The 27,619-nt window shown below is 45.4% G+C and overlaps 1 protein-coding gene across 1 annotated transcript; it reads left to right on the top strand.

The window, feature by feature from the left end:
- Positions 1-27,619, top strand: LOC121545041 (filamin-A-interacting protein 1-like). Its single transcript, XM_041855389.2, has 5 exons — positions 1-291; positions 683-853; positions 1,120-1,298; positions 23,626-26,464; positions 26,904-27,619. Exons 1-5 carry the CDS (start codon positions 1-3, stop codon positions 27,099-27,101), a joined length of 3,678 nt encoding a protein of 1,225 aa, XP_041711323.2. The 3' UTR covers positions 27,102-27,619.

Genomic DNA, 27,619 nt, shown 5'->3' with positions numbered 1-27,619 from the left:
ATGAGATCCAAGAGCAGTGGGGTGGAGAGCCCAGCCAATGGAGTACTCAGGGTTCCCCAGGCAACACATGACATCAACCAAGAAGAGGAAGTAAATCTGCATGCACCTATAAAGAGCCTAAAGGTCAAAGTTCAACCAAACAGTGAGGAAGTGGAGGTGGTGGTGGTGGTCTCTGACATAGAGAAGTCAACTGAGGACAGCTCGGGGACTAGTGACCAAAGACTGGGAATCATGAACTTTTCTAAAGAGGACCTTCTGAGGCTGCTAGGTGTCATGGAATGTGAGGTCCAGGTGAGTCTGACTCATATTGATAAACTACCATATGCTCATATTGTACATAGCTTCATAGTTAACTGTGGGGTGAACCATTAATCTTGTCAGCTGGAATGTTGTTTACTTGTATTATCCACTAGGTGGAAGGTATTGCCATGATTCTATTGTAAACCCTCACAATACTATAGTCCAAAATGACAATTTATTTAGAATTTCCCTACACTACAACTCTCTCTACTGGCTGAGGTTGGTACTAACACAGAGAAAACCTGTCTAAATGCTGTTTTATAACATGCGATTAAGGACTTGGAAGAGTAGTTATTTGGTGGGCTAAAGTAGATCCTAATAAACAATTGCAAGTTTTTTCTAGAATACTAAGATTGTGTGTTTTTGTTTGTGTAACCCCCAGGCGATGGAGGATGTTATCTGTGTGCTGAAGACTGAGAAGACACGGAAGACTCTGGAGTCCCACTATGGTTCTGCAGCTCCTACCACAGCCCTCCAGGCCTTACAGAGAGACAGCCTTCTCACCAACATACGGACACACAATGACAGTGTCTACCAGAGGCCAATGGCTGAAGTGAGTCACTTACTGACAGATACTTATTAACCTTATTAAGTGTTTATAACATTTATTGACTGTAGTATTCTTTTTTACTTTCTTCATACAGACAAATTGGTTCTCAAATGTTGAAGATCATTATTATTTTTTATTATTTTGCATTATTTTATAAATGTCTTTGTTTTACAGTAAGGATGCATAGGTCAACAAGACTTAAGTGCAGTAGTTGACTGAATAGTCAGAGTAACAGTTTCATAAGATTCTGTGTTGTGTGTGTGTCTCAGCTGGACCATCTACAGGAGAAACACAAGGACACGTACCGGCGCATGCTGGAACAGCTTCTATTGGCTGAGAAGTGTCACCGGCGCACCGTGCACGAGCTGGACAGTGAGAAACGCAAACACACTGACTACATGAGCAAGAGTGATGACTTCACCAACCTACTGGAGCAGGAGAGAGAGAGGTGAGAGGATGAGAAAAAGGGAGGGGCTCTGTAGCTCAGTTGGTAGAGCATTGCGCTTGTAACGACAGGATATTGGCCTTAATTCCCTGGACCACCCTGTAAGTAAAATGTATGCAAGCATGACTTAGTCGCTTTGGATAAAAGCGTCAGCTAAATGGCATATATTATTATTTATTAGTTACTTTTTGGGGGACCCAAAAATGAAAGAGTGGAAGTAAGAAAATGTTTTAGAAGTTGCTATTATTCAGCAATGAGGCATAACGTAGTTAGTAATGAGGCAATATCACCCATCACCAAGGGATCAAACATGCATGACAGAGCGAGAGAGAGAGAGGCCCCATCCCTGTGAGCCGCTAGCTGATTAAACTACTCACACAGAGGGATGAGTGAGGTCATCTGACCAGTGTGTGCTGGCGGTACCTCACCATGCCCTCGAAGCCAAGCGGAACCATGACCCAACCCTGTGACTCCCATTGACACTGATCATCACTGTTTATACTGTATGACACCTATCATATAGCCAGGACTTGTAAAGACAGAGGGCCAGCTCACTTTAGCATACTCCACTTGCTAGATCCATTGGATGAGGTTTTGGCAGCATGCACTTGTTGCTTCCGAGTGCAGAGACTAGTGCTTGCCCTTGCCCATGTGCTCAATGGAAGCATGGAGAACCTCTATGCCCATAAACTCAATGCAGTTCCTTTGGCTCCAGCAGCAGTGTAAAGGGCCATTGCACAGTGTTAACTGTTCTCTTGTGCTAAGGGTTACTGTGCAGTACCAGCCGCCTCTGGACATGGACAATTAACTCAGGTTTATAAATGATGCGTTAGAACTAAGCTGTGTGTTTGCATGTGTGTGTGTGTGTGTACAGGCAACCTGCATGCGTGCACCAGTGTGTGTATATATTCCCCACACCAAGTCATCTGCAGGCCACAGGCCAGAATGGCGCCCCAGCTGCATTTCATAAGCTATAAAACTTCAAACAACATCTCCCAGACCAATGTACTCTCACTGCTCCACAGCCCCTTCTCCTTCACTTCTATTGGACAACTCAGGAGACATACAATGAAGGCTACATCACTGTCAGAAGAGCCACCATCAGAGACAGTGGAAGAAGCCTCAGAGAAGGAGGGATAAAGAGGAGAAAGGGAGATGGCAATGAAGTACTGTACATTGATTGTGTTCATTACAACGAACTTGAACCTGAACTTTGCCCAGGTTGTGTTTGATTGACCCTAAACATGCCTAACCCCAGGCAACAGGTTTCATGCTCTGTTGGAGAGAGATAACAACCTCAGGATCTCTCTTTAATGAACCTTCAGACAGTCTATTGAAAGCCTTGCTGTAAGGCCCTTACACATTAACCACCCTTAGGGAAGCAGATAAAGTCAGTGGAAGGGAGTTAGACAAGGCTTCATCAGGTACTAGCTATGTACAGTATGCACGATATGAGTGAACAGTGACTTTTATTCTAAAAGCATGGAAGGTGGATATGAACTATAATGGTTTAATCCAAACCTGAGATGGTTGTTGGAGTTCACAGGTTTCACTAGGTAGGTCTACTGTACCTCCAGTTTATCTTACTGTAAGTGTTAGCGGTGACCTCCTCTGCCAGGTTGTTTCACTGTCCTGGTTGGCCAGTGTTCAGCATGGAAGGGCCACGCACATGCACACTCCCATGCCAGGTAGAGGGTTGCCACTGTTTCCATCTGTCAGTGCGAGGTAGGAGCAATGTCCACCCATCTCACACCTGTTCATTCAAATATCTCACTAACGTGTGTGAGTGTGAAAGGAGAATAGTGAAAACACCTACAGGGTCTTACACCAAACTACTGAAGGATTTTGGAGAGAATTATACTCATGACTTATTGCCAACAGCCCTAATCACTCACTCAGAGGGGTGATTCGTGGTGAGAAGAGAACATCTTTATTTGGCATAGGAAAGTATGTTGATTAATGGAAGAAATCTCTCAGATTCACGAATGTTGTCTTTATGTAAAACCGCAGATATTCAGTGACACAAGTATTCATGAGAGGCATTTAGTGCCACTAGCCGTGATCAAAATGGCACCGCCTTGCGCTCCAGACATTGGCCTCACTTCTAGTGCCCTTCTGTTTACACAATGCCAATGAGAAGTAGGCCCAATCCCAAATCGACCCCTAGACCCTACGACATATGCACCTGTGGATATCTAAGAGGATTTGATAGGTGTAAGCAATTTGCTAAGACCCATCAAATCCTCTCCGATATCCACAAGTGCATAGGGCCTAGGGTCTAGGAGTTGATTTGGGATTGGGCCATACTGTATAGATCATGCTGAGCACTTAATGGTTGTCCCCATCAAGAGCAGGGATTACAGTTGAAGGCTTTGTTTTGACAGGCAGTGTCAGCTTCAATTCACAGCCCCCTGACACATAAAGCTGCTGCGCTTCCAACTATATTCCTCATGGAAACACAGGATGATTGAAATGTTGTTCCATCATGAAAATCTGATTTCTTAGGGACCCGCTGTTGATTGCACCTGAAGAAGTGCTCAAGTGAGTTCAGGAGTATCTCATGTTTAGGCTGTGAGGAACAATACTATAGCATATCCACCAATTTTTCACAATTTTGTTTTTCCATCAGAAATTATTGCTTATGGGTACCTTCATGTGTGTGTAAAATATTACTGTTCTCAGATGTTTTATTAATAGATTTTAGATGTGTATGAAAATGTATATATTTTTGCTAAATGCTATATATCCATTGTTTAGCTGGATTGGAATGTTCGTATCCTGTATATTTAACTGTGATATTGTGGTAAGTCACTCTGGGTAAGAGCATCTGCTAAATTACTAAAATGTCAAATGTAAATGTTTTGCATACAGATCTCATTATTTTTAAACATGTTTTAAATATTGAGGTCACAAATGTATCATTTGTACAGGTCTTTATTAAAAATTGAGTTATTTGTTACATTTGACTGTAAAATCTAGCAGTACTACTTATTTCTCTGAGAGTGAGGTGGATATATAGCATTTTGCAAAAAAAACATGATTATTTGTCTCACTGAAATGAAACAATCAAGTGATAGATTTTAAACAAATACATGTCTGTCATTAAACAACCCCATGCCATGATTGGATATTTGAAAAACACACCAATCGCTCTCATAATTTCTTTAAACAATAAAAGCTAATTTACCAACATTTCTGAAAATGGATATATTGCGTTTTGGAAAGAAACTCTTCAATTACATATAGACCAAGTCATTCTGAAACGTACAATCATTTGAAATGTAACTGGACGCCTACCATCCTGAATCTATGATCAAACAGAGCTGATACCATTCAACCCATGTTTCCTTACACACTAGCAGGCTGTGTGGTTCATAACTCATCATGCTGGTAAACTAACTTACTTAAAGTCTGGTTGATAAAAGGTCAATGCTGCTCCTTGTTGGAGACTAACTTGGCCTAAAATCCTATAAGGGGCTCCTGAGGACATTGTTACACCTCTGATGGGTCTGACAGGGTCTCTAGTAGCCTTTTGACCACAGTTACTCCCTCCTGACTGACTGTGTCTCCAGGGAGATAGGGAGCACTACTTTACGCCTGAAGGTCAGGTGGGACTTCTCCCCCATGTGACCTCGCTGCTGTAGGCGCCATTAACAGTGACATCATGCCTGTGACCTTTGCTTGAGGGTTATTTTAGAGTGCTGATTGCTTAGGTTTCAATAACCTATGAACGTGTAAGTACAGTATGTATGAAGATCAAGTGGCACACTGTAGAGGCTGGGTGATACTCTGTACAGTAGCCAGCCATGGTGGTAATCTGACTTTACAGTGGGATTTGAATGGTACAGTTGCTCATAATCCTTCAACATAAACTAAGGATTTTCACTAATATAATCTTGAATTCAATGCATCCTCTGTATTGAGGTCAACTATGATCCACTGTAAAGGGATAGTGAATTACATTGCCCTTGATTGTGGTTGTTGGGGTGAAGATATACATGTGTTTGTCTGTAAGGTTTAGAGTACTAGGCCTACTGTCTGTATACCAGGGATCATCAACTAGATGCAGCCACAATTTTTTCTTGAACGGATGATCGGGTTGCCGGAACATAATTACAAATAATTTGCAGACTGAAAATTGACCACAAGAAGCCCAAACAGACATAATACTTGACTAAAACAATCATTTCCAACCTTGCTTACATTTGTATACGATCACGTGTCTCTCTATTACGCATGGGAATACTTGGTAACAGATTAAAAAAATTAAGATCACTTGGGCCTGATTTACTGGTGTTTTTACAGTCTTCTATGTCCAACAATGTTTAAAAAAAATAAAAAATTGCCGGGCAAAGTAAAACCACCCGCAGGCCAAATTCAGTTGCTCTATACAGATCCACATGGTCAACATATCGTTCAGCACCTCAAAAAAGGTCTGTCTGTACATCTGACTTGTCACAGAGCTCCTCCAGGGAGCAGAACTTGCTCATCCCTATCTGTTTTCCCCATTATACGTCAGCTTTACACAGAGCTGGCCACTGATCCATTTCTCCCAAGGTGACACTACAGCAGACAGACTCACTGTCCTCTCTCCTATACCACTGAGCTTATAGCTTCCTGTCTGACCAGATCATTTCCTGTCTATAGGGAGGGGTATTAGGAGATTGATCACAGGTTACCCACATTTTAAAAAATACTACAGTTTACTATTAAATACTATAGTACTTACTATAGATTTCTATAGAATTCTGTAGTAAACCAGTATACTGTAGAATCCTATATTCCACACTGTAGTATCCCTCATCGCCCAGGTTAGGGGAGGGTTTGGCCGACCGGGATTTCGTTGTCCCATCGCGCTCTAGCGACTCCTTGTGGCGGGCCGGGCACCTGCAAGCTGACGTCGGTTGCCAGCTGTACGGTGTTTCCTCCTACACATTGGTGCGGTTGGCTTTCGGGTAAAGTGAGCAGTGTGTCAAGAAGCAGTGCGGTTTGGCAGGGTCGTGTTTCGGAGGACGCATGGCTCTCGACCTTTGCCTCTCCCGAGTCCATAGGGGAGTTGCAGCGATAGGACAAGACTGTAACTACCAATTGGATATCACGAAATTGGGGGAGAAAAAGTACAAAAAAATAATAATAATACTATACTACACACTGTAGTATCCCCCTCAATCGTGTAATAATTACTATAATATTTTGTAGTATACTGTAGAATACTATACACTAGTATCCCTTGACCATGTAGTGCTTACTTTCAAATGTTGTACTATAATGTGTAGAATACTATACTACACACTGTGGTATCCCTCGATCACAGTGCTTACTTTAGAATTTTTAGATCAATTGGACTGCTAGATAGCTTTACTGCTAGGTTTGTCGATGCTGGTTTGATTTGAACGTGCTGTCCTTGGGGAGCTTATGCCGGGGATTTTCTCAGAGGTTCCCCCTCGATCATGTAGTGCTTACTATCAAATGTTGTAGTATACTGTAGAATACTTACTCCACACTGTGGTATCCCTTGATTTATTTTATTTGACTATTTAAAAACACAATACAACCACAAATGTGGATACAATGCATTTAGAAATGTGTCTTTTTCAGAGCTGATCTGATTGGTCAAAAGACCAATTAGTGAAAAAACTATCAGAATTGGGCTCTCTGTGTAAACGCAGCCATGTTTGAAATAGGACCGCAATGGAAATACACTGAACAAAAATATAAACACAACATGTAAAGTGTTGGTCCCATGTTTCATGAGCTAAAATAAAAGACCCCAGAAATGTTCCATATGCACAAAAAGCTTATTTCACAAGTTGTGTTTACATCCCTGTTAGTGAGCATTTCTCCTTTGCCAAGATAATCCATCCACTGGACAGGTGTGGCATATCAAGAAGCTGATTAAAACACATGATCATTACACAGGTGTACCTTGTGCTGGGGACAATAAAAGGCCACTCTAAAATGTGCAGTCTTGTCATAAAACAATGCCACAGATGTCTCAAGTTCTGAGGGAGCATGCAATTGGCATGTTGACTGCAGGAATGTCCACCAGAGCTGTTGCCAGATAATTTAATGTTCATTTCTCTAAGCCACCTCCAACCGCAGTAACTCCAACCGGCCTCACAACCGCAGACCACGTGTATGGCGTCGTGTGGGCAAGCGGTTTGCTGGTGTCAACGTTGTGAACAGAGTGCCCCATGGTGACGGTGGGGTTATGGTATGGGCAGGCATAAGCTACAGACAACCAACACAATTGCATTTTTTCGATGCCAATTTGAATGCACTGAAGTACCGTGATGAGATCCTGAGGCCCATTGTCGTGCCATTCATCCTCCGCCATCACCTCATGTTTCAGCATGATAATGCACAGCCCCATGTCGCAAGGATCTGTACACAATTCCTGGAAGCTGAAAATGTCCCAGTTCTTCCATGGCCTGCATACTCACAAGACATATCTCCCATTGAGCATGTTTGGGATGCTCTGGATCAATGCGTACGACAGTATGTTTCAGTTCCAGCCAATATCCAGCAACTTCACACAACCATTGAAGAGGAGTGGGGCAACATTCTACAGGCCACAATCAACAGCCTGATCAACTCTATGCAAAGGGGATGTGGGGCGCTGCATGAGGCAAATGGTTGTCACACCAGATACTGACTGGTTCTAATCCACACCCCTAATTTTTTAAGGTATCTGTGACCAGTCACGAGAATTATAGATTAGGGCCTCATACATTTATTTCAATTGACTGAGTTCCTTATTTGAACTGCAACTCAGTAAAATCTTTGAAATTGTTCCATGTTGCATTTACAGTGGGGTGAACAAGTATTTGATACACTGCCGATTTTGCAGGTTTTCCTACTTACAAAGCATGTAGAGGTCTGTAATTTTTATCATAGGTACACTTCAACTGTGAGAGACGGAATCTAAAACTAAAATCCAGAAAATCACATTGTATGATTTTTAAGTAATTAATTTGCATTTTATTGCATGACATAAGTATTTGATCACCTACCAACCAGTAAGAATTCCAGCTCTCACAGACCTGTTAGTTTTTCTTTAAGAAGCCCTCCTGTTCTCCACTCAATACCTGTATTAACTGCACCTGTTTGAACTCGTTACCTGTATAAAAGACACCTGTCCACACACTCAATCAAACAGACTCCAACCTCTCCACAATGGCCAAGACCAGAGAGCTGTGTAAGGACATCAGGGATACAATTGTAGACCTGCACAAGGCTGGGATGGGCTACAGGACAATAGGCAAGCAGCTTGGTGAGAAGGCAACAACTGTTGGCGCAATTATTAGAAAATGGAAGAAGTTCAAGATGACGGTCAATCACCCTCGGTCTGGGGCTCCATGCAAGATCTCACCTCGTGGGGCATCAATGATCATGAGGAAGGTGAGGGATCAGCCCAGAACTACACGGCAGGACCTGGTCAATGACCTGAAGAGAGCTGGGACCACAGTCTCAAAGAAAACCATTAGTAACACACTACGCCGTCATGGATTAAAATCCTGCAGCGCACGCAAGGTCCCCCCTGCTCAAGCCAGGGCATGTCCAGGCCCGTCTGAAGTTTGCCAATGACCATCTGGATGATCCAGAGGAGGAATGGGAGAAGGTCATGTGGTCTGATGAGACAAAAATAGAGCTTTTTGGTCTAAACTCCACTCGCCGTGTTTGGAGGAAGAAGAAGGATGAGTACAACCCCAAGAACACCATCCCAACCGTGAAGCATGGAGGTGGAAACATCATTCTTTGGGGATGCTTTTCTGCAAAGGGGATAGGGACGACTGCACCGTATTGAGGGGAGGATGGATGGGGCCATGTATCGCGAGATCTTGGCCAACAACCTCCTTCCCTCAGTAAGAGCATTGAAGATGGGTCGTGGCTGGGTCTTCCAGCATGACAACGACCCGAAACACACAGCCAGGGCAACTAAGGAGAGGCTCCGTAAAAAGCATCTCAAGGTCCTGGAGTGGCCTAGCCAGTCTCCAGACCTGAACCCAATAGAAAATCTTTGGAGGGAGCTAAAAGTCCGTATTGCCCAGCGACAGCCCCGAAACCTGAAGGATCTGGAGAAGGTCTGTATGGAGGAGTGGGCCAAAATCCCTGCTGCAGTGTGTGCAAACCTGGTCAAGACCTACAGGAAACGTATGATCTCTGTAATTGCAAACAAAGGTTCCTGTACCAAATATTAAGTTCTTCTTTTCTGATGTATCAAATACTTATGTCATGCAATAAAATGCAAATTAATTACTTAAAAATCATACAATGTGATTTTCTGGATTTTTGTTTTAGATTCCGTCTCTCACAGTTGAAGTGTACCTATGATAAAAATTACAGACCTCTACATGCTTTCTAAGTAGGAAAACCTGCAAAATCGGCAGTGTATCAAATACTTGTTCTCCCCACTGTATATTTTTGTTCAGTGTACATTTTAAACTCGTTACTTACATGAAAAAATACTATGATCTAAATAATGTAGTATTACTACATTTATATACACAATAGTATTCACTGTAGTGTTTTTGCAGATATGACTGTATTATACTGTAGTATTCACTAGTGTTTTGTAGACATGACTAGTATATTGTAGTAACACCTGCTGTCTAGGGTTAGCTGAAAGACTACGCCAGTTACCGTTTAATGAGGGGAACACCTCAACCAGAACATAAGAGACAGGTTCTCGACAGGCCACCTATTGAGTTGAGTCAACAGTTGAGCAATGCAATGGACCAGACAACACCTTAGCAAAAATATACAATTGATATTACAATTCTAACATTTGAACATTAGACAGGTTCTAGGCCCATTAAAAAGGGAAACAGTACAGAGGGAGATAAAGAACAAGCAATATTTATTAACGCTTAAAGGATTAGGTTTGATGTTAAATACACAGAAATAACATTAACAAGAGTACACCAAAATGACTTATAGACTAGATAGATTTCTGAAATGCAACAGTACTTTCAGAGATTCAGCTGACCAAGTTCACAAGATGTATACTGCCCTACTGATGGTAGAAAATAAACCATTAACCACTGCATTTACATCAATAGATGTAAAATACAAATTACTTTACTTAAAGACAGTATTGGAGGGCGCTGCCAATAAACTGCCTGGACCTCAAACCAGCAAAGCCACTCTAAACAAACCAACTGAAAACACAAAGGACATTATTGCAGTGGCTTTACATAATGAACATCTTGAATATTGTCACACAAATAAATACACTGATGGTCAAACTCAACACATACTATCCAGAACAAATCAACCACACCCCAACCATTTCTTCAAGACAGCATGGTCACAAAATGATTGCCCACAGAAGTACACACACACACACTTTCCAGGTACAAAGCTCTCACCGGAACATGATCAAGGGGTGCTTGTCACGAATTCATCCGAGGCTGCCCCTCCTCCTTGCTCGGGCAGGTTTCGGCGTTCGTTGTCATCGGCTTACTAGCCACTACCGCTCCATTTATCATCACTTCATTTGTCTTGTCTTGTCAATCACACACACCTGGTACTCATTCCCTCATTAGTCTGTGTATAAGTGTTCCCTCTGCCCCCTTGTCCTTTGTGAGTGATTGTTCGTTGTGAGAGTGAGTAGCTCGGTTGAATTACTCTTTACTTTTATGCAGCCACGGTTGATTTTCCCTTGTGCTAGTTTCGTTCTGTCGCTATATGCGCTACATTATTGTACACTGAATAAACTCTTGATTTTGGTGTTTTACCTCCTGCGCCTGACTCCGTCATTCACACATCATCACAGAATCACTCACCAGCTATGGAGTCAGCGGGAGAAGAGTGCACACCTGGAATCGTGGCAAGGGTCCAGGAGCATTCCACGATGCTAGCCAGCTTGGGGGAAGCGATGGATCGGGTTCTTCAGGTCGTCCAACGCCTGGAGAGAAGAGAAACCGATCTGTCGAGACCAGCTGGCCAACCGGATCCAGCCACCTACAGCACAGCACCCGGAGGGATCCAGATATCCTGACCTCGGGCGTTCGATGGGATCAGATCGAGAGCAGGTGTCCGTCCTCATTTCCTGCCTCTCTGGGAAAGCCCTGGAGTGGGCCAACGCAGTTTGGAGAGAAGGAGGAGCCGCGTTGGAGGACTACAGGGAGTTTGCCTGCCTATTTCGAGCGGTTTTCGATCACCCACCCGAGGGTTGAGAGGCGGGTGAGCAGCTGGTCCACTTGAGGCAGGGGACGAGGACAGTACAGGAGTTTGCGCTGGAGTTCCGGTTCCTGGCAGCAGGGTCCGGGTGGAACGAGCGGGCCCTGATCAACCAGTTCCGGTGCCATCTACGGGAGGACGTCCGACGGGAGCTAGCCTGCCGTGACACCAGTACGTCTTTTACCGAACTGGTGGACATGGCCAGTCGTCTGGATAACCTGCTGGCAACCAGAGGACGTCCTGGAGGAGGTCTGCCTGTCCCCACCCCGACCGACGTAGATCCAGAGCTCATAGAGCTGGGTGGTACCGCGCACCGAGAGAGCGGAGGACGACAGTGCCAGTACCACTCTGATGGCACGAAGGGACATTCCACCACACGTTGTAGTCAGCGCTCTTTTGGGTCAGGAGGCGGCCGGCAGGGCACTCTCGCATCACCCCAGGTATTGAGCACCCACTCTTGTTCAGAGCCCTCTGCTGAGCACTGTGCTATACCCATATACTTCCCTGATCACATGAGAGTTCCCCAGTGTAAGGCGCTAGTAGATTCAGGCTCAGCTGGGAACTTTATGGACAAAACTTTCGCACTCCGCCAGGGCATTTCATTAGTTCCCCTATCCATTCCACGCCCCATCAGAGCACTTGATAGTCGACCATTAGGGTCCGGGTTGATAAAGGAAGTCACGGTACCAGTCACCATAATCACACAGGAGACGCATTGTGAGCAGGTCACTTTTTCCATCATTGAGTCTCCTGCTTTTCCTGTGGTGTTAGGTATTCCATTGCTAGCACTCCACAACCCCACTTTCTCATGGCCGCAGAGGGTTCTCACGGGGTGGTCGTGAGAGTGTCAGGGTAGGTGTATGGGTGTTTCCATTGGTGCAACCACGGTGGAAAGTCCAGACGGTGCCTCCACCGTGCGCATTCCCCCCGAATACCATGATCTGGCACAAGTCTTCTCTAAAAATAAAGCGACGAAATTACCACCTCATCAAGCGGGGGATTGCGCAATAAACCCCTGTCGCAGGCGGAGACGGAGGCTATGGAGACATACGTCACGAGTCCCTGCTCCAGGGGTACATACAGTGAGGGAAATAAGTATTTGATCCCCTGCTGATTTTGTACGTTTGCCCACTGACAAAGACATGATCAGTCTATAATTTTAATGGTAGGTTTATTTGAACAGTGAGAGACAGAATAACAACAAAAAAATCCAGAAAAACTAATGTCAAAAATGTTATACATTTTTGCATTTTAATGAGGGAAATAAGTATTTGACCCCTCTGCAAAACATTACTTAGTACTTGGTGGCAAAACCCTTGTTGGCAATCACAGAGGTCAGAAATGTCTTGTAGTTGACCACCAGGTTTGCGCACATCTCAGGAGGGATTTTGTTCCACTCCTCTTTGCAGATCATCTCCAAGTCATTAAGGTTTCGAGGCTGACGTTTGGCAACTCGAACCTTCAGCTCCCTCCACAGATTTTCTATGGGATTAAGGTCTGGAGACTGGCTAGGCCACTCCAGGACCTTAATGTGATTCTTCTTGAGCCACTCCTTTGTTGCCTTGGCCATGTGTTTTGGGTCATTGTCATGCTGGAATACCCATCCACGACCCATTTTCAATGCCCTGGCTGAGGGAAGGAGGTTCTCACCCAAGATTTGATGGTACATTGCCCCGTCCATCGTCCCTTTGATGCGGTGAAGTTGTCCTGTCCCCTTAGCAGAAAAACACCCCCAAAGCATAATGTTTCCACCTCCATGTTTGACGGTGGGGATGGTGTTCTTGGGGTCATAGGCAGCATTCCTCCTCCTCCAAACACGGCGAGTTGAGTTGATGACAAAGAGCTCGATTTTGGTCTTTTCTGACCAGAACACATTCACCCAGTTCTCCTCTGAATCATTCAGATGTTCATTGGCAAACTTCAGACGGCCCTGTATATGTGCTTTCTTGAGCAGGGGGACCTTGTGGGCGCTGCAGGATTTCAGTCCTTCACGGCGTAGTGTGTTACCAATTGTTTTCTTGGTGACTATGGTCCCAGCTGCCTTGAGATCATTGACAAGATCCTCCCGTGTAGTTCTGGGCTGATTCCTCACCGTTCTCATGATCATTGCAACTCCACGAGGTGAGATCTTGCATGGAGCCCCAGGCCGAGGGAGATTGACAGTTTCTTCCATTTGCGAATAATCGCACCAACTGTTGTCACCTTCTCACCAAGCTGCTTGGCGATGGTCTTGTAGCCCATTCCAACCTTGTGTAGGTCTACAATCTTGTCCCTGACATCCTTGGAGAGCTCTTTGGTCTTGGCCATGGTGGAATCTGATTGATTGATTGCTTCTGTGGACAGGTGTCTTTTATACAGGTAACAAGCTCTCCCCCTCATTCCATCAGTGGTTGAGTCATTGCATGGAGCGCGCTTCTTCACTAAATTAGATCTCAGGAGTGCATACAACCTGGTGCGTATCAGAGAGGGAGATGAGTGGAAGACAGCATTCAGCACAACCACGGGCATTATGAATACCTGGTGATGCCCTATGGTTTGATGAATGCTCCCTCAGTCTTCCAGTCCCTTTGTGAATGAGGTGTTTCGGGACATGCTTGGTCGCGGTGTAGTGGTCTACATCGACGACATCTTGGTGTATTCCTCTACGTACGCCGAGCATGTGTCCCTGGTTCACAAAGTACTGGCCCGTCTGTTGGAAAATGACCTTTATGCTAAGGCAGAAAAGTGTACGTTTTTCCAGCAGTCCATCTCCATCCTCGGATACCACATTTCTACCACAGGTGTGGAGATGGATGGTGATCGCATTGCAGCCGTGCGTAATTGGCCGACTCCAACCACGGTAAAGGAGGTGCAGCGCTTCCTTGGCTTCACCAACTATTATTGGAGGTTTATCCGGGGCTTTGGCAAGGTCGCAGCTCCCATTACATCTCTGTTGAAGGGTGGGCCGTCCCGGCTCCACTGGTCTGCTGAGGCTGACAGGGCCTTCAGTAACCTAAGGGAACTGTTCACCTCGGCCCCGGTACTGGCCCACCCCGATCCATCACTACCGTTCGTAGTGGAGGTGGATGCGTCCGAGGTTGGGATGGGAGCAGTCCTTTCTCAATGCTCGGGCACGCCACCCAAGCTCCGCCCCTGTGCGTTCTTCTCAAAAAAGCTCAGCCCGGCGGAGCAGAACTACGGCGTTGGAGATCGGGAGCTGTTGGCTGTTGTCCGAGCTCTGACAGTGTGGAGACATTGGCTCAAGGGGGCGAAACACCCATTCCTCGTCTGGACGGACCACCGTAACCTGGAGTATATCCGGGCAGCGAGGAGGCTAAACCCTCGCCAGGCCAGGTGGGCCCTATTCTTCAACCGGTTTGATTTCACACTGTCATACATTCCGGGTACGAAGAACGTGAAGGCAGATGCACTGTCCTGGCTGTATGATACAGAGGAGAGGCCCAGAGTCAATACCCCCATACTGCCAGACTCCTGCATTGTGGCGCTGGTAGTATGAGCGATGGACGCGGATATAGCGCAGGCATTACGCACAGTTCCATCTCCAGGCCTGCCGCCTCCTTCCTCTGCCCGGTCTCCCCACGGCACTGCAAACTGAGGATGCCCTGTTTACACACGTCTTCCGGCACTACGGGGTACCAGAGGATATAGTGTCTGACCGAGGTCCCCAGTTCACATCAAAAGTCTGGAAGGCGTTCATGGAACGTCTGGGAATCTCGATCAGCCTGACCTCTGGGTTCCACCCTGAGAGTAATGGGCAGGTGGAACAGGTTAATCAGGATGTGGGTAGGTTCCTGAGGTCCTATTGCCAGGACCGGCCAGGGGAGTGGTCGGTGTTCCTGCCATGGGCAGAATATGCCCAGAACTCTCTCCGCCACTCCTCTATGAACCTAACGCCATTTCAGTGTGTTTTAGGTTATCAACCGGTTCTGTCCCCGTGGCAGCAGAGCCAGACCGAAGCTCCTGCGGTGGATGACTGGTTTTGGCGCGCGGAGGAGACGTGGAACGCTGCCCATGTTGACCTCCAATGCGCCATGCATCGTCAGAAGGCCAACGCTGACCGTCACCGCAGTGAGGCCCCTGTCTTTGTACCGGGGGATCGGGCCTGGCTCTCGACCCGGAATCTGCCCCTCCGCCTGCCCTGCTGGAAGCTGAGCCCGCGGTTTGTAGGGCCGTTCAAAGTCCTGAGGAGAATCAACGATATATAGGTTATTACTCCCCCTGATTACCGTATGAACTCCTCGTTTCATGTGTCTCCCTTCAGGCCGGTGGTGGCTGGTCCGCTCCAGGAGTCTGAGGTGCGGGAGGTCCCTCCACCTCCTTTGGATATCGAGGGGGCACCGGCGTACTCTGTCCGGTCCATCCTGGATTTGAGGCGCTGGGTGGGGGACCTTCAGTACCTCGTGGAGTGGGAAGAGTAAGGTCTGGAGGAACGGTGCCGGGTTCCGGTGAGGGATATCCTCGATCCCTCTCTGCTGAGGGACTTCCATCGTCGCCATCCGACTCGCCCTGCTCCGCGTCCTCCTGGCCGTCCCCGAGGCTGGTGTCAGAGCGCTGCTTGAGCTGCGCGTCAAGGGGGCGGTACTGTCACGAATTCAGCCGAGGCTGCCCCTCCTCCTTGCTCGGGCAGGTTTCGGAGTTCGTCGTCACCGGCTTACTAGCCACTACCGCTCCATTTATCATCACTCCTTTTGTCTTGTCTTGTCTTGTCAATCACACACACCTGGTACTCATTCCCTCATTAGTCTGTGTATAAGTGTTCCCGTTGCCCCCTTGTCCTTTGTGAGTGATTGTTCGTTGTGAGAGTGAGTAGCTCGGTTGAATTACTCTTTACTTTTATGCAGCCACGGTTGATTTTCCCTTGTGCTAGTTTTGTTCTGTCGCTATATGCGCTACATTATTGAACACTGAATAAACTCTTGATTTCTGTGTTTTACCTCCTGCGCCTGACTCCGTCATTCACACATCATCACAGTGCTTTTATACATTTCCTGAATGTCCTCCCCTAATAAGGGTGCCCAGGGAAACAGTGACCAAAACTTTGTTTCCTAGCCAGTCAAACAATATTTGTCAGTTACAAGACTAACGGATTGAGGTTTAGGTGAGGGTTATGGTGATGCCCATCAACTGTGGAACTCCAGTTAACCCTAAAGTCGATTGACGCTCCACAGCGTCAAACAGTGAAGTAATTTTGAATAGCTACCCGTGTGTTTATGATAGAGACTTATACCTACAGAGCAGGTGGAGGCAGAGATGCAGTTCAGTTTAAGAGTCTTTATAGATTAATATAATGGAAATACACGCCAGTGAATGATTGACAGTTGACATGAGACTTGTCTTGAATTGAGACTTGGTTGGCTTTGTATTGGTTGGCTTTGTATGGAGTATGGGTTATGTAAAAGGAGGAGACCGAAAGGTGTGAATAATAACAGGTAATTACAGCAATGAACATAATTAAATCGGCTGTTAATGGCAATAATAAATAACGAAAAGTGGCAAATGTAATTAGTACTGTACAGTGGGGAAAAAAAGTATTTAGTCAGCCACCAATTGTGCAAGTTCTCCAACTTAAAAAGATGAGAGAGGCCTGTAATTTTCTTCATAGGTACACGTCAACTATGACAGACAAATTGAGAAAAACAAATCCAGAAACTCACATTGTAGTATTTTGATGAATTTATTTGCAAATTATGGTGGAAAATAAGTATTTGGTCACCTATAAACAAGCAAGATTTCTGGCTCTCACAGACCTGTAACTTCTTCTTTAAGAGGCTCCTCTGTCCTCCACTCGTTACCTGTATTAATGGCACCTGTTTGAACTTGTTATCAGTATAAAAGACACCTGTCCACAACCTCAAACAATCACACTCCAAACTCCACTATCCCCCTGCTTAAGCCAGTACATGTCCAGTCCCGTCTGAAGTTTGCTAGAGTGCATTTGGATGATCCAGAAGAGGATTGGGAGAATGTCATATGGTCAGATGAAACCAAAATATAACTTTTTTGTAAAAACTCAACTCGTCGTGTTTGGAGGACAAAGAATGCTGAGTTGCATCCAAAGAACACCATACCTACTGTGAAGCATGGGGGTGGAAACATCATGCTTTGGGGCTGTTTTTCTGCAAAGGGATTAGGACGTGTAAAGGAAAGAATGAGTGGGGCCATGTATCGTGAGATTTTGAGTGAAAAACTCCTTCCATCAGCAAGGGCATTGAAGATGAAACGTGGCTGGGTCTTTCAGCATGACAATGATCCCAAACACACCGCCCGGGCAACGAAGGAGAGGCTTCGTAAGAAGCATTTCAAGGTCCTGGAGTGGCCTAGCCAGTCTCCAGATCTCAACCCCATAGAAAATCTTTGGAGGGAGTTGAAAGTCTGTGTTGCCCAGCGACAGCCCCAAAACATCACTGCTCTAGAGGAGTTCTGCATGGAGGAATGGGCCAAAATACCAGCAACAGTGTGTGAAAACCTTGTGAAGACTTACAGAAATCGTTTGACCTGTGTCATTGCCAACAAAGTGTACATAAAAGTATTGAGAAACTTTTGTTATTGACCAAATACTTATTTTCCACCATAATTTGCAAATAAATTCATAAAAAAATCCTACAATGTGATTTTCTGGAATTTATTTCCTCATTTTGTCTGTCATAGTTGACGTGTACCTATGATGAAAATTACAGGCCTCTCTCATCTTTTTAAGTTGGAGAACTTGCACAATTGGTGGCTGACTAATTACTTTTTTTCCCCCACTGTACGGGTAAAGCTATGCATAAATATAGCAGCAGTTAACAAAGAATGTCTAGAAAGGGAAACGCATTAGCATGCGGCATGGTAGGCCGATGTTATAACAGGCTAATTTATCAATGGCTACGTAGCATGGCAAGCAAACAATCAATATAAAGCTAACAAAAGTAGCAAGCATAGCCAAAAAGCAGGCCTAGTTAGCATAGCAAAGGCAATGCACAAAAGGTGCAACAATTATTAACACGCACCTAAGAGTACCAAAGAGAAGAGATCAATAGACTTAAAATGGCTGTTTGACTGAGTCGTTAGCGTTTCACAGCTATTAGCGGCCGACATCTACTATACAAAACAAACAATATCCTCTTCTATAAGATAAAAAGTTTGTACTCACAGTTCAATGACCATACTGGTTATTGTTTGTGAGAGTTGTTTGCATTGCTCAACTCTGTCTGGGTGAAGGACCCAGATTGAAAGTAGGCACCCTCGAACCTGCCCGTATAAATACCTTGCCATAGAGTTATATAGAGGTAACACCTGCCACAAGTGCCCTCCGTCCTCACATGACCATAGAGATGGGTAGAGGGCACACCTGCCACAAATGCCCTCCCCCGCATCCATATCACCAGGCAGGGAATTCTGTGCAAAAATTAAAAACCAACTGGCAATTCCTTTTGGCTTCACCAGTATAAATCACCAACAATCATCAGACAACCAATAAAACATACCCAGATAGTGGCTTGCTCTACTCAGACAATCATAAATACTTAGGACTGCAAGTCACATATTATATCATCAAAGAGGATTATTTAAAAAACCTAGCATATTTATGATTGTCTGAGTAGAGAAAGCCACTATCTGGGGTATGTATTATTGGTTGTCTGATGATTTGTGCAATGCTCAAGTGTTCTTTGTTTTCTACCATCAGAAGTACAGTATTGTTTGTCAACGTTTTTGGTCATCTTGTGAACTTGGTCAGCTGACTCTCTGTGAAAGCACTGTTGTATTTCAGAAAGCTATCTAGTGGAAGTAACAGACCTAACAAGTCATTTTAGTAGGTGGCCTGTCACAAACCTGTGTCTTACGTTCTGGTCGCGTTACCTTCATTAAACTGTAACTGGCATAGTCTTGTAGTTGTGCCATTTTAGCTAACCCTTGTCGGCAGGTGTTACTACAATATACTACAGTAAGGTCCGCAAAAGCACTACACTGAATACTATAGTATACTACAATCATGTTCGCAAAAACACTACAGTGAAAACTATAGTATTTTTATTTTTATTTATCTGGAACTCAGTCAGTGGCGGCTCCTGAAAAAATTCTCAGGGGGGGCAATTTTTCTGATGATTTAGGTGACCTACACACATTTAAAAAAAGATATGTCCAGCAACAACATGAAGACAGGGGCAGCATATAAGTCAATACCAGAAGCATTTATTGACTGATCTCAAAAGTGTTGGCTTACCAGGGTTGGTGGAGCCCTCAGTTTCATCTTTGCCTCGCAAAGCTAACTCAAACACTCCGCAAAACTTCACACACTGGATTAGCCGGCTGAGGATGTGGCGGTTCTTGCTAATGTCGTAGTAAATATATTTGTTATAGTGAATATGGAATATGATATGTTGAGTAAAATGTTGTGCTAAGATCTATTTAGGTCAGGAGCTGGTTATAAGTTCTGTTCCTATCCAATAACAATGGACAAAAGGGTCCTATCTTGTCAGCCTTGTCAGTTTCAGTTCTCCAGTAAACTTGTGATTATCAACACTAACCTCATCGTTGTGGCGGCGGACAGCTAGCCTGTATCCCTCATCCAGTTGAGTGGGAATGTTCACTCTCCCCAAAGCAGACAATCTCAAACAGCTATCCATGTGGGTCTTTGACAGCTCATGTTTCTTAATCTTTCCTGAAAGATGGTGCATGTCCGTTACACACCAGTCGCTGTCCAAGCGGTGCTGTCTGCCGTGCCGCCTTCAGGGTGAAAGAGTAAGCAGGGGGTAGCAGAAGACTGCATTAGCTACATCGCAGCCTGCTAGCCAGGTTTTTCGTTCGTACCAATTTTTGGAAAATCCTCGGGTGTAGGACTTCCCCCTTTAGTAGAAACCTGTTGAATTATTAAATTTGGTCTGGGAGGTCCTAATTGTTTCGTTGCCAATTTATCTTCATTTGTTCGCCGACAAAAGGAACTTCTTTCAAAGACACAATCGAGTTGCACTGAAGCCTAGCCATTTTGATAGAAGTAGTGAATTGATTGACGCTGCTACCCGCTCTTTTCTTAGTTACGTTCATGGTTATATGTTACGTATGACGAAAGCGCGTAAGTGCAAGCCCTCAGAAACCCATAGAGATTGTATTGAAAGCTCTGATATTTGAAAAAATAGATTTTACATGGGAGTCTATGACAGACTTCTGGGCGATTTTCAACCTGACTGAAATCGCCCCCAAAAAGGGGGGGCATTTGAAGCACGACTTTAGCCTGATTGGACATTTAGTGGCACTGTGGCAGATCAGACGTCTAGATTACAACACTGATAACTACTGTTGCCGTGATATAATTGATTAGAAAAAAAATCCCTTCCTTTTCCCGTTTGGCAGTGCGTCGCCCATATCGCCCTATTGAACACACCGCCCCTGAACTCAGTTGGGGTCTCAACTTACTGTTGAGAGTTACATTAGTAGAATACACAAGGTACACGGTTGACATTTGGTTGTGCATCAGCAGTTTTTCTCTTGTTTTGTCAGTCACTGACAGTCACTCAATTAGCTATGGAAGCTAACAATTTTTTGATTGGTAAGTTAGTCTAGACAGTTATCTAAACTTGTAGAATACCGACTGGGCACGCAGGGCACGTGCCCAGGGGCCTTAACCTCCAGGGGGCCCCCATTGATTTTGTTAGTCACTCTCACTCATACTGTATATCATGAACATTGCATAAGTCATGGCAAAATGTGTAGAACTGCAAAGAAAAACTTGCCTTAAAACTTCTAAACTTTCTCTAGTAGCATTGCAGGAAATTAACTTTAAAATGTAAATGTTTCTCTCCGCCGTAAACCAAATCTAGCTTAGGGCCACCAAAAGGCTAGATCTGGCCCTGATAGTATACTACAGCCATGTCCGCAAAAAAAAAATGACTGTGAATACTACAGTAAAGTCTGCAAAAACACTACAGTGAATACTACAGTATTTAGACCATAGTATACTATAGTATTTTTTCATGTGGGTACTCCTGAGTGGCGCAGTGGTCTAAGGCACTGCATCGCAGTGCTAACTGTGCCACTAGAGATCCTGGTTCGAATCCATGTCGCCGCCGGCCGCGACCGGGAGACTCATGGGCGGCGCACAATTGGCCCAGCGTCGTCCAGGGTAGGGGAGGGAATGGCCGGCAGGGATGTAGCTCAGTTGATAGAGCATGGCGTTTGCAACGCCAGGGTTGTGGGTTCGATTCCCACGGGGGGCCAGTATAAAAAAAATATGTATTCACTAACTGTAAGTCGCTCTGGATAAGAGCGTCTGCTAAATGACTAAAATGTAAATGTACTTTGCATTGTTTTCCATTAACAGAATGTGGCTTAGCCAAAACAGTACTGTCTCTATAGAAACCACTTTAAGTAATGTAAGAAGTAACTTCAATCATGCAGACATGACTAAGTGTGTCTGAAATAGGCTATTGTGAGAGCCTGTATGTAGGAGACATTTCCCTTGAAACAAGCTCCGCATTGCTTGTAAGTGAACAGGGTCCCTCCCACCCACTCACAGTCCAAACCAGAGACCCACAGAGCTGTGCCTGCCTGCTGTATATGGGTGAGGTGACCAGCTAAAGGTCCGGTGCTACACACACAGTTTTTATTCACCTTTCATTGTCCTAATGACATGCTTGGAATGTGATGGTAGAGTTCCGGTGTAGAAGGGGGCTATGCCAACTCTGAACTTGGAGTGGATCCTCTACTATGGCAAACATGTTAGACATAGACTCTCCTGTAATGCATCAAGAATAGTGGGTAAGTTTTGAATGCTGTCTAAGTTTTTTAGAGTGCAGCTGTTTCTGCTGGCATGATATGTACTGCTGTCAGAATGTGTTTCTCGCTTGATATTGCAGCTCAGTGTGAGATGCACTGTATGTATTTTTATATCAAGTGTGACAAAAGATGGAGAGTTCCCAAGACAACTGTGCATTCAATGTCTTTTGCATGTAACTTGTTACAGGCTTTCTCTGTCTGCTGAGATTCCTCATATGGACATGCACAGCAGAAAAAGAAGCAGAAAGAAAAAGAGATTGCTCAGTGGGGGTTTAGTCAAACTTTCATTCGCATTTAGTTTTCTCAGTCTTGATCCCAGAAGCAAGGATGGAGAACAGTGAGGGACTTTTTGGCAATTTCTCCTAGTGTACTAGCTCTTTCAGTGTGCTGCAGTTCTTTGCCAAATGAAGTATGAGAGGCATGGTGTCACGACTTCCGCCGAGGCTGCCTCCCCTCCTTGTTCGGGCAGGTTTCGGCGCTCTTCGTCACCGGCTTACTAGCTACTGCCGATCCCATTCTCATCACTCCACTTGTCATGTCTTGTCTTGTCAATCACACACACCTGGTGCTCATTCCCTTAATTAGTATGTGTATAAGTGTTCCCTCTGTTCCCCTTGTCTTTGTGAGTGATTGTTTATTGTGAGAGCGAGTAGCTCGTTTGAGCTACTCTTCTATTCGTACTTGCCAAGGTGGAATATTTTCCCTTGTTATAGTTTCGTTTTCACGCTGGGAGCGTTTGATTTATGTAAACGTATTAAACTCTGGACTTCGGTGTTTTACCTCCTGCGCCTGACTCCTTCATTCACACCTCGTCACACATGGCTAGCTGAGCCAAAGAGAATCAGTGGATGGTTCAGTCTCTGATCTGACCCATCAATGTGGTTCCCTGTGAACCATTTTTTAAATGTATCCTGCCTTCTCCTGACCATCCATTATACAGTAATAGAGCTTGATTTCCTCTGTGTCCATTTAACATCTACCAGGTTTATTAATTGGGAACATGAGAAAATAATGTATATCTTTAGATTGATGTATGCATGCATTCATCACAAAGAGTATGTAGCAGCAGTGAATACCAGTAGTTATATATTGTAAATGAATGGTATCTTAAACACTGTACGTTTCATGGCAGCTTACTGTATTATGAGTTCAATCACTTCTGTCATGTGAATCAAATGTTCTATGGTTTGACATTTCTGTAGAAATTCAAAACATGCTTGTGATTCAAAGTATCAAGCTTGGCTAAAGTGTAACAGTTTGAAATTATATTGTTCTTTGTGATACAGTATGACACACCATATGAAACACTGTTACTTCCAGGATGTACAGTGCAGCAGAACAATTTACACACATCCTTACTTATCCGTTATCTATTTTATTTTTCTCTCAACAGATTAAAGAGGTTGCTGGAGAATGAGAAAGCCTACCAGGTGCGTAAAGAGAAGGAGCACACCAAGTGTCTGGAGAAGGTAAGAGAGGAGCAGGTCAAACTGAAGTCCTTTGCCCTGATGCTGGTAGACGAGCAGCAACTCCACCTAGAGCAGATGGACCAGCAGAGCCAGAGGGTCCAGGTGCTGACCCAGCAGCTGCAGGAGAGGGAGCAGACCCTGAGCAACGCCAGTGACCGGGCCCAGAAGGACAGCCAGAGGGCCCTGAACTTGGAGGGCGAGCTGAAGGAACACCAGGCCAAGTTCACCCAGGAGCAGGAGGAGATGACCGCCAAGCTGGCCAGCCAGGAGTCCCAGAACCGCCAGCTGGATGCCAAGCTGTCTGGACTCACCCACAAGCTGGAGGAGCTGGAGGAGAGCAACGTAGCACTGAGGAGGTCAGAAAAGGAGCTGCACGAGCTGAGGGATAAGATCAGCAAAGGGGAGTGTGGGAACTCTAACCTAATGACAGAACTGGAGAACCTCCGCAAATGGGTATTTGAGATGAAAGGGCAGGATGAGGAAATCACCAAGGCAGAGGTCCAGTATAGGGAGCTGAGGACGAGGCTGCAGGAAGAGGTGAGCCGAGGGAAAGAACTCAGGCTGCAGATGGAGAAGCTCCAGAGAAGGATGGTGGAGCTGGAAAGACTAGAGGGGGCATTCAACACCAGCAAGGCAGAGTGCTCCCAGTTACACTCCGCTCTGGAGAGAGAGAAGGGCATGTCGAAGGAGCTCACCGACGAAGTGGTAGCAGTTAAGATACGCATGAAAGAGATGGAATCCTCTGAGCTGAGACTGGAAAAGACTGAGCAGGGCCTTAAAGATGACCTGGCGAAGCTGAAGTCATTCACTGTGGTAATGGTTGATGAGAGGAAGAATATGTTAGAGGACAAGAAGAGGGATGATTTGAGTAAGATGTTCAAGGATGAGCAGGGCAAGGTTATGGAGGTGACTGAGATATTAATAGAGGAGAGTAAAAAGCTCCTGAAGTTGAAATCAGAGATGGAAGCCAAGGTAGGGACCCTCACCAGAGAGAAAGGAGAGCTTAGTACTAGGCTTGCATGTGAAATGGAAAAGAGCAAGGATCTGAACTCCAAAGTCAGCCAAACGAACAAGAGGTTAGATAGATTGGAGGAGGCAGAAAATATAGTAAAGAGGGAACTGGGAAGATTGTCAGATGGGGGTTCGAAAGAGTACAACAGGGTGAAGGAGCTAACAGTTGAAATAGAGTGGTTAAAAAACCGTCTCAAGCAGCTGGAGGTTGTGGAAGGAGATTTGATAAAGACAGAAGATCAGTACGACCTGCTGGAGAAAATGTTTATGACAGAACAAAACAAAGCCAACATTCTCTCCCAGCAGGTGGAGGAGATGAAGAGTCAGATCGCCCGGTATAAAGGCATAGAGAAAGGAGAGGTGGAGAGCCAAGAAGCAGACCTACGACAGCGCTACAAGACGGAGGAGGCCAAAACCAGAGACTTGCAGAACAACGTCGTAGCCTTCAAGGAGAAGATCCATGAGCTGATGAACAAAGAAGACCAGCTCTCTCAGCTCCAAGTGGACTACTCCTTCCTCCAGCAGAGGTTCCTAGAGGACGAGGAGAAGAAGAACAAGATGAGCATTGAGGTCCTCCATCTCACCAAAGAGCTGGAGGTGACCAAGCGCCACAGCCGTGCTCTACGACCCAGCCTGAATGGGAGGAGGATGGTGGACATTGCCATGGCGTCCAAGGGAGTGCAGACTGATGCACTGGCCAATGAGATGGCAGAAGAGGACACCCCAGCTGTGTTCATCAGGAAGTCTGTCCAGGAAGATAATCACATCATGAGTAATCTTCGACAGAAGGGCCTCAAGAAACCCACAGAGAAAGCCGTTGGTCATGAACGCTTCTCACCCTCTGCTGCCGCTGACCTCAGCATGAAGAAGTCTTGGATTCCCTGGATGCGGAAGAGGGAAAACATCCATCAGGGTGGTAATGTGGACAAGTCTGTGCGTATCAACAGCGAATCCATGCATTCTGAGCTGACCATGTCCCAAAAGGAAGGGCAGCCTTTATGCATCAGAGTGACCCCAGACCACCAGAACAGCACGGCTACCTTGGAGATCAGCAGTCCCACTGCTGAGGGCCTTTACTCCAGCTCCAACCTCAGTCCCACCCTACAGGTCCACCAGAAGCCTCGGATTACCATCATTCCCACCCACACCCACACCACCACCTCATCAAGGGGCAGAGCCAGCGCCGGGCCAGGGGGACCAGAGAGGGCCAAGTCCCCAGTCAGCATCACCACCATCTCCAGGGCCAAGTCACCAGAGTGCAGTAAGGCCTCCTCATCTTCCTCCTCCTCTTCCTCCTCAGGCAGGCCCATGTCACCCATATCCATCATGACGATCAGCACCTCCATGCTGTCCAACATGTCCGCCTCCCCAGAGCCCCATGAGATGACCATGGGCCGGGCAATGTTCAAGGTGACTCCTGAGAAACAGATGGTCCCCACACCGATCAGGAAGTACAACTCCAACTCCAGGACCATCACCACCACAGAGGACAATAAGATCCACATCCACCTGCATGGCTCCCAGTTCCATAAGGGCCCATCTGAGGGCCACAACAACACAGGTCCCAAGGTGGTGGTTAGGCCTGTCGGCATGGCAACGGAGTGTAACAGAGAGATGACGTTATCCACGGGCACGGTGTTGCGCTCCCCTCGCAACAGCACTGCAGCCCTCAAAACCACACCCAGTAAAGTGATGAGCAGCATCACAATCACTCCAGTCATGTCCACCCCTGCCAGACCAACACAAGCTGTGGTGAGTCTCCTCAGAACACAAATTCCCCTGGCTGTTATGTTAACCTGTAACTCACTCCTTCAAGCTTATCATTTTTTTGTTGAATTCACCCTCTTCACCCCCAATTAAGTTATGAAGCTTTTAAAGGAAATATATGAAATGATTATGTTTATGAACTGGCAAAATAATGGCGTTTCACTAAGCAGTCGGTATAATGAGGTCTTTGTGGGGAGGATGGATAGCCTGACATAAACAGTACTCCCTCACTTGGTCTTGAAAGAATAACTAAATATTTACAAGTCATATAGTAAATGTTCTCAAAGGGAAATGTTTTCATACATTTTCCCCCATAGTAATTTATCATTTTCTTCTACCACTTTCTCTGTTGTGGCCTCCTCTCCACTCCTCTCACACCTCTCCTCATTCTATCCTCTCTCTATCCTATCCCTGTATCATCCAGCCTGGGCATGATGCCCACCCATCCCGGGCAGGACTCACCCGTATCCCCATGTCCAAGAGCCTGAAGACGGGCAAAGCCATGCTGGGAGTTCTGGGGATGTCTGGAGGAATGAGAGCAGAGAGCCAGTGCATGAGGATAGAGCTTAAGAAATCCACAATCAGCAGCACAACAGCCTTTCAAAATGGAGGGAAAGGCTGATAGAGCCAGAGACACTAACAGGGAACATTAATCAAACAAGATGCCAACCATGGTAGTGTTCTATGGGTCAGAGGTGCTCAGTATAAAAGTACCAATGAAGTACCCTGAGACAGAGAGAGGGGGGGGGATATTCAGACAAGGGAAAGTTGTTTGGCTCCTCTCTATTGAGCAGGAGGCTGAGTTGACCATTGTGTTCTTGTCCAACTGAAAACAGTATAGATGTCTAAACATTATACAATGAAATGTTGTACTTAAAATTGTGGATATATTTTTTTGAAACAAATTCTATTCTGTTCTCAGTGTTTGTAATGTCGATGAAATGAACTTAAATGCTTTCTTAGACAATCATTGGCATGTGTGCGTTTTGGGAACATAGCCAATGTGTATTGTCAGGTAATGCTGCTACTAACTGCTTTATGTATTAGTTAGGTACTGCTTCACCTAGTGAGCTTTTCATTATGCATTTTGCTACTGCATTTAATACTGAGGCCAAATAATTTGGTTTGCAGCAAATGAAA

Source organism: Coregonus clupeaformis, chromosome 29 (assembly GCF_020615455.1).
Source record: "Coregonus clupeaformis isolate EN_2021a chromosome 29, ASM2061545v1, whole genome shotgun sequence".
NCBI classification, from domain to species: domain Eukaryota; kingdom Metazoa; phylum Chordata; class Actinopteri; order Salmoniformes; family Salmonidae; genus Coregonus; species Coregonus clupeaformis.
This window is presented reverse-complemented; position numbering and strand designations above follow the sequence as displayed.

Bases quoted from the DNA above. Each gene is read 5' to 3' on its own strand.
- LOC121545041 (XM_041855389.2), top strand. From the start codon at position 1: ATGAGATCCAAGAGCAGTGGGGTGGAGAGCCCAGCCAATGGAGTACTC. The intron at 1,299-23,625 runs GTGAGAGGATGA...TTCTCTCAACAG, and splicing joins CTGGAGCAGGAGAGAGAGAG to ATTAAAGAGGTTGCTGGAGA. The intron at 26,465-26,903 runs GTGAGTCTCCTC...TGTATCATCCAG, and splicing joins CCAGACCAACACAAGCTGTG to CCTGGGCATGATGCCCACCC.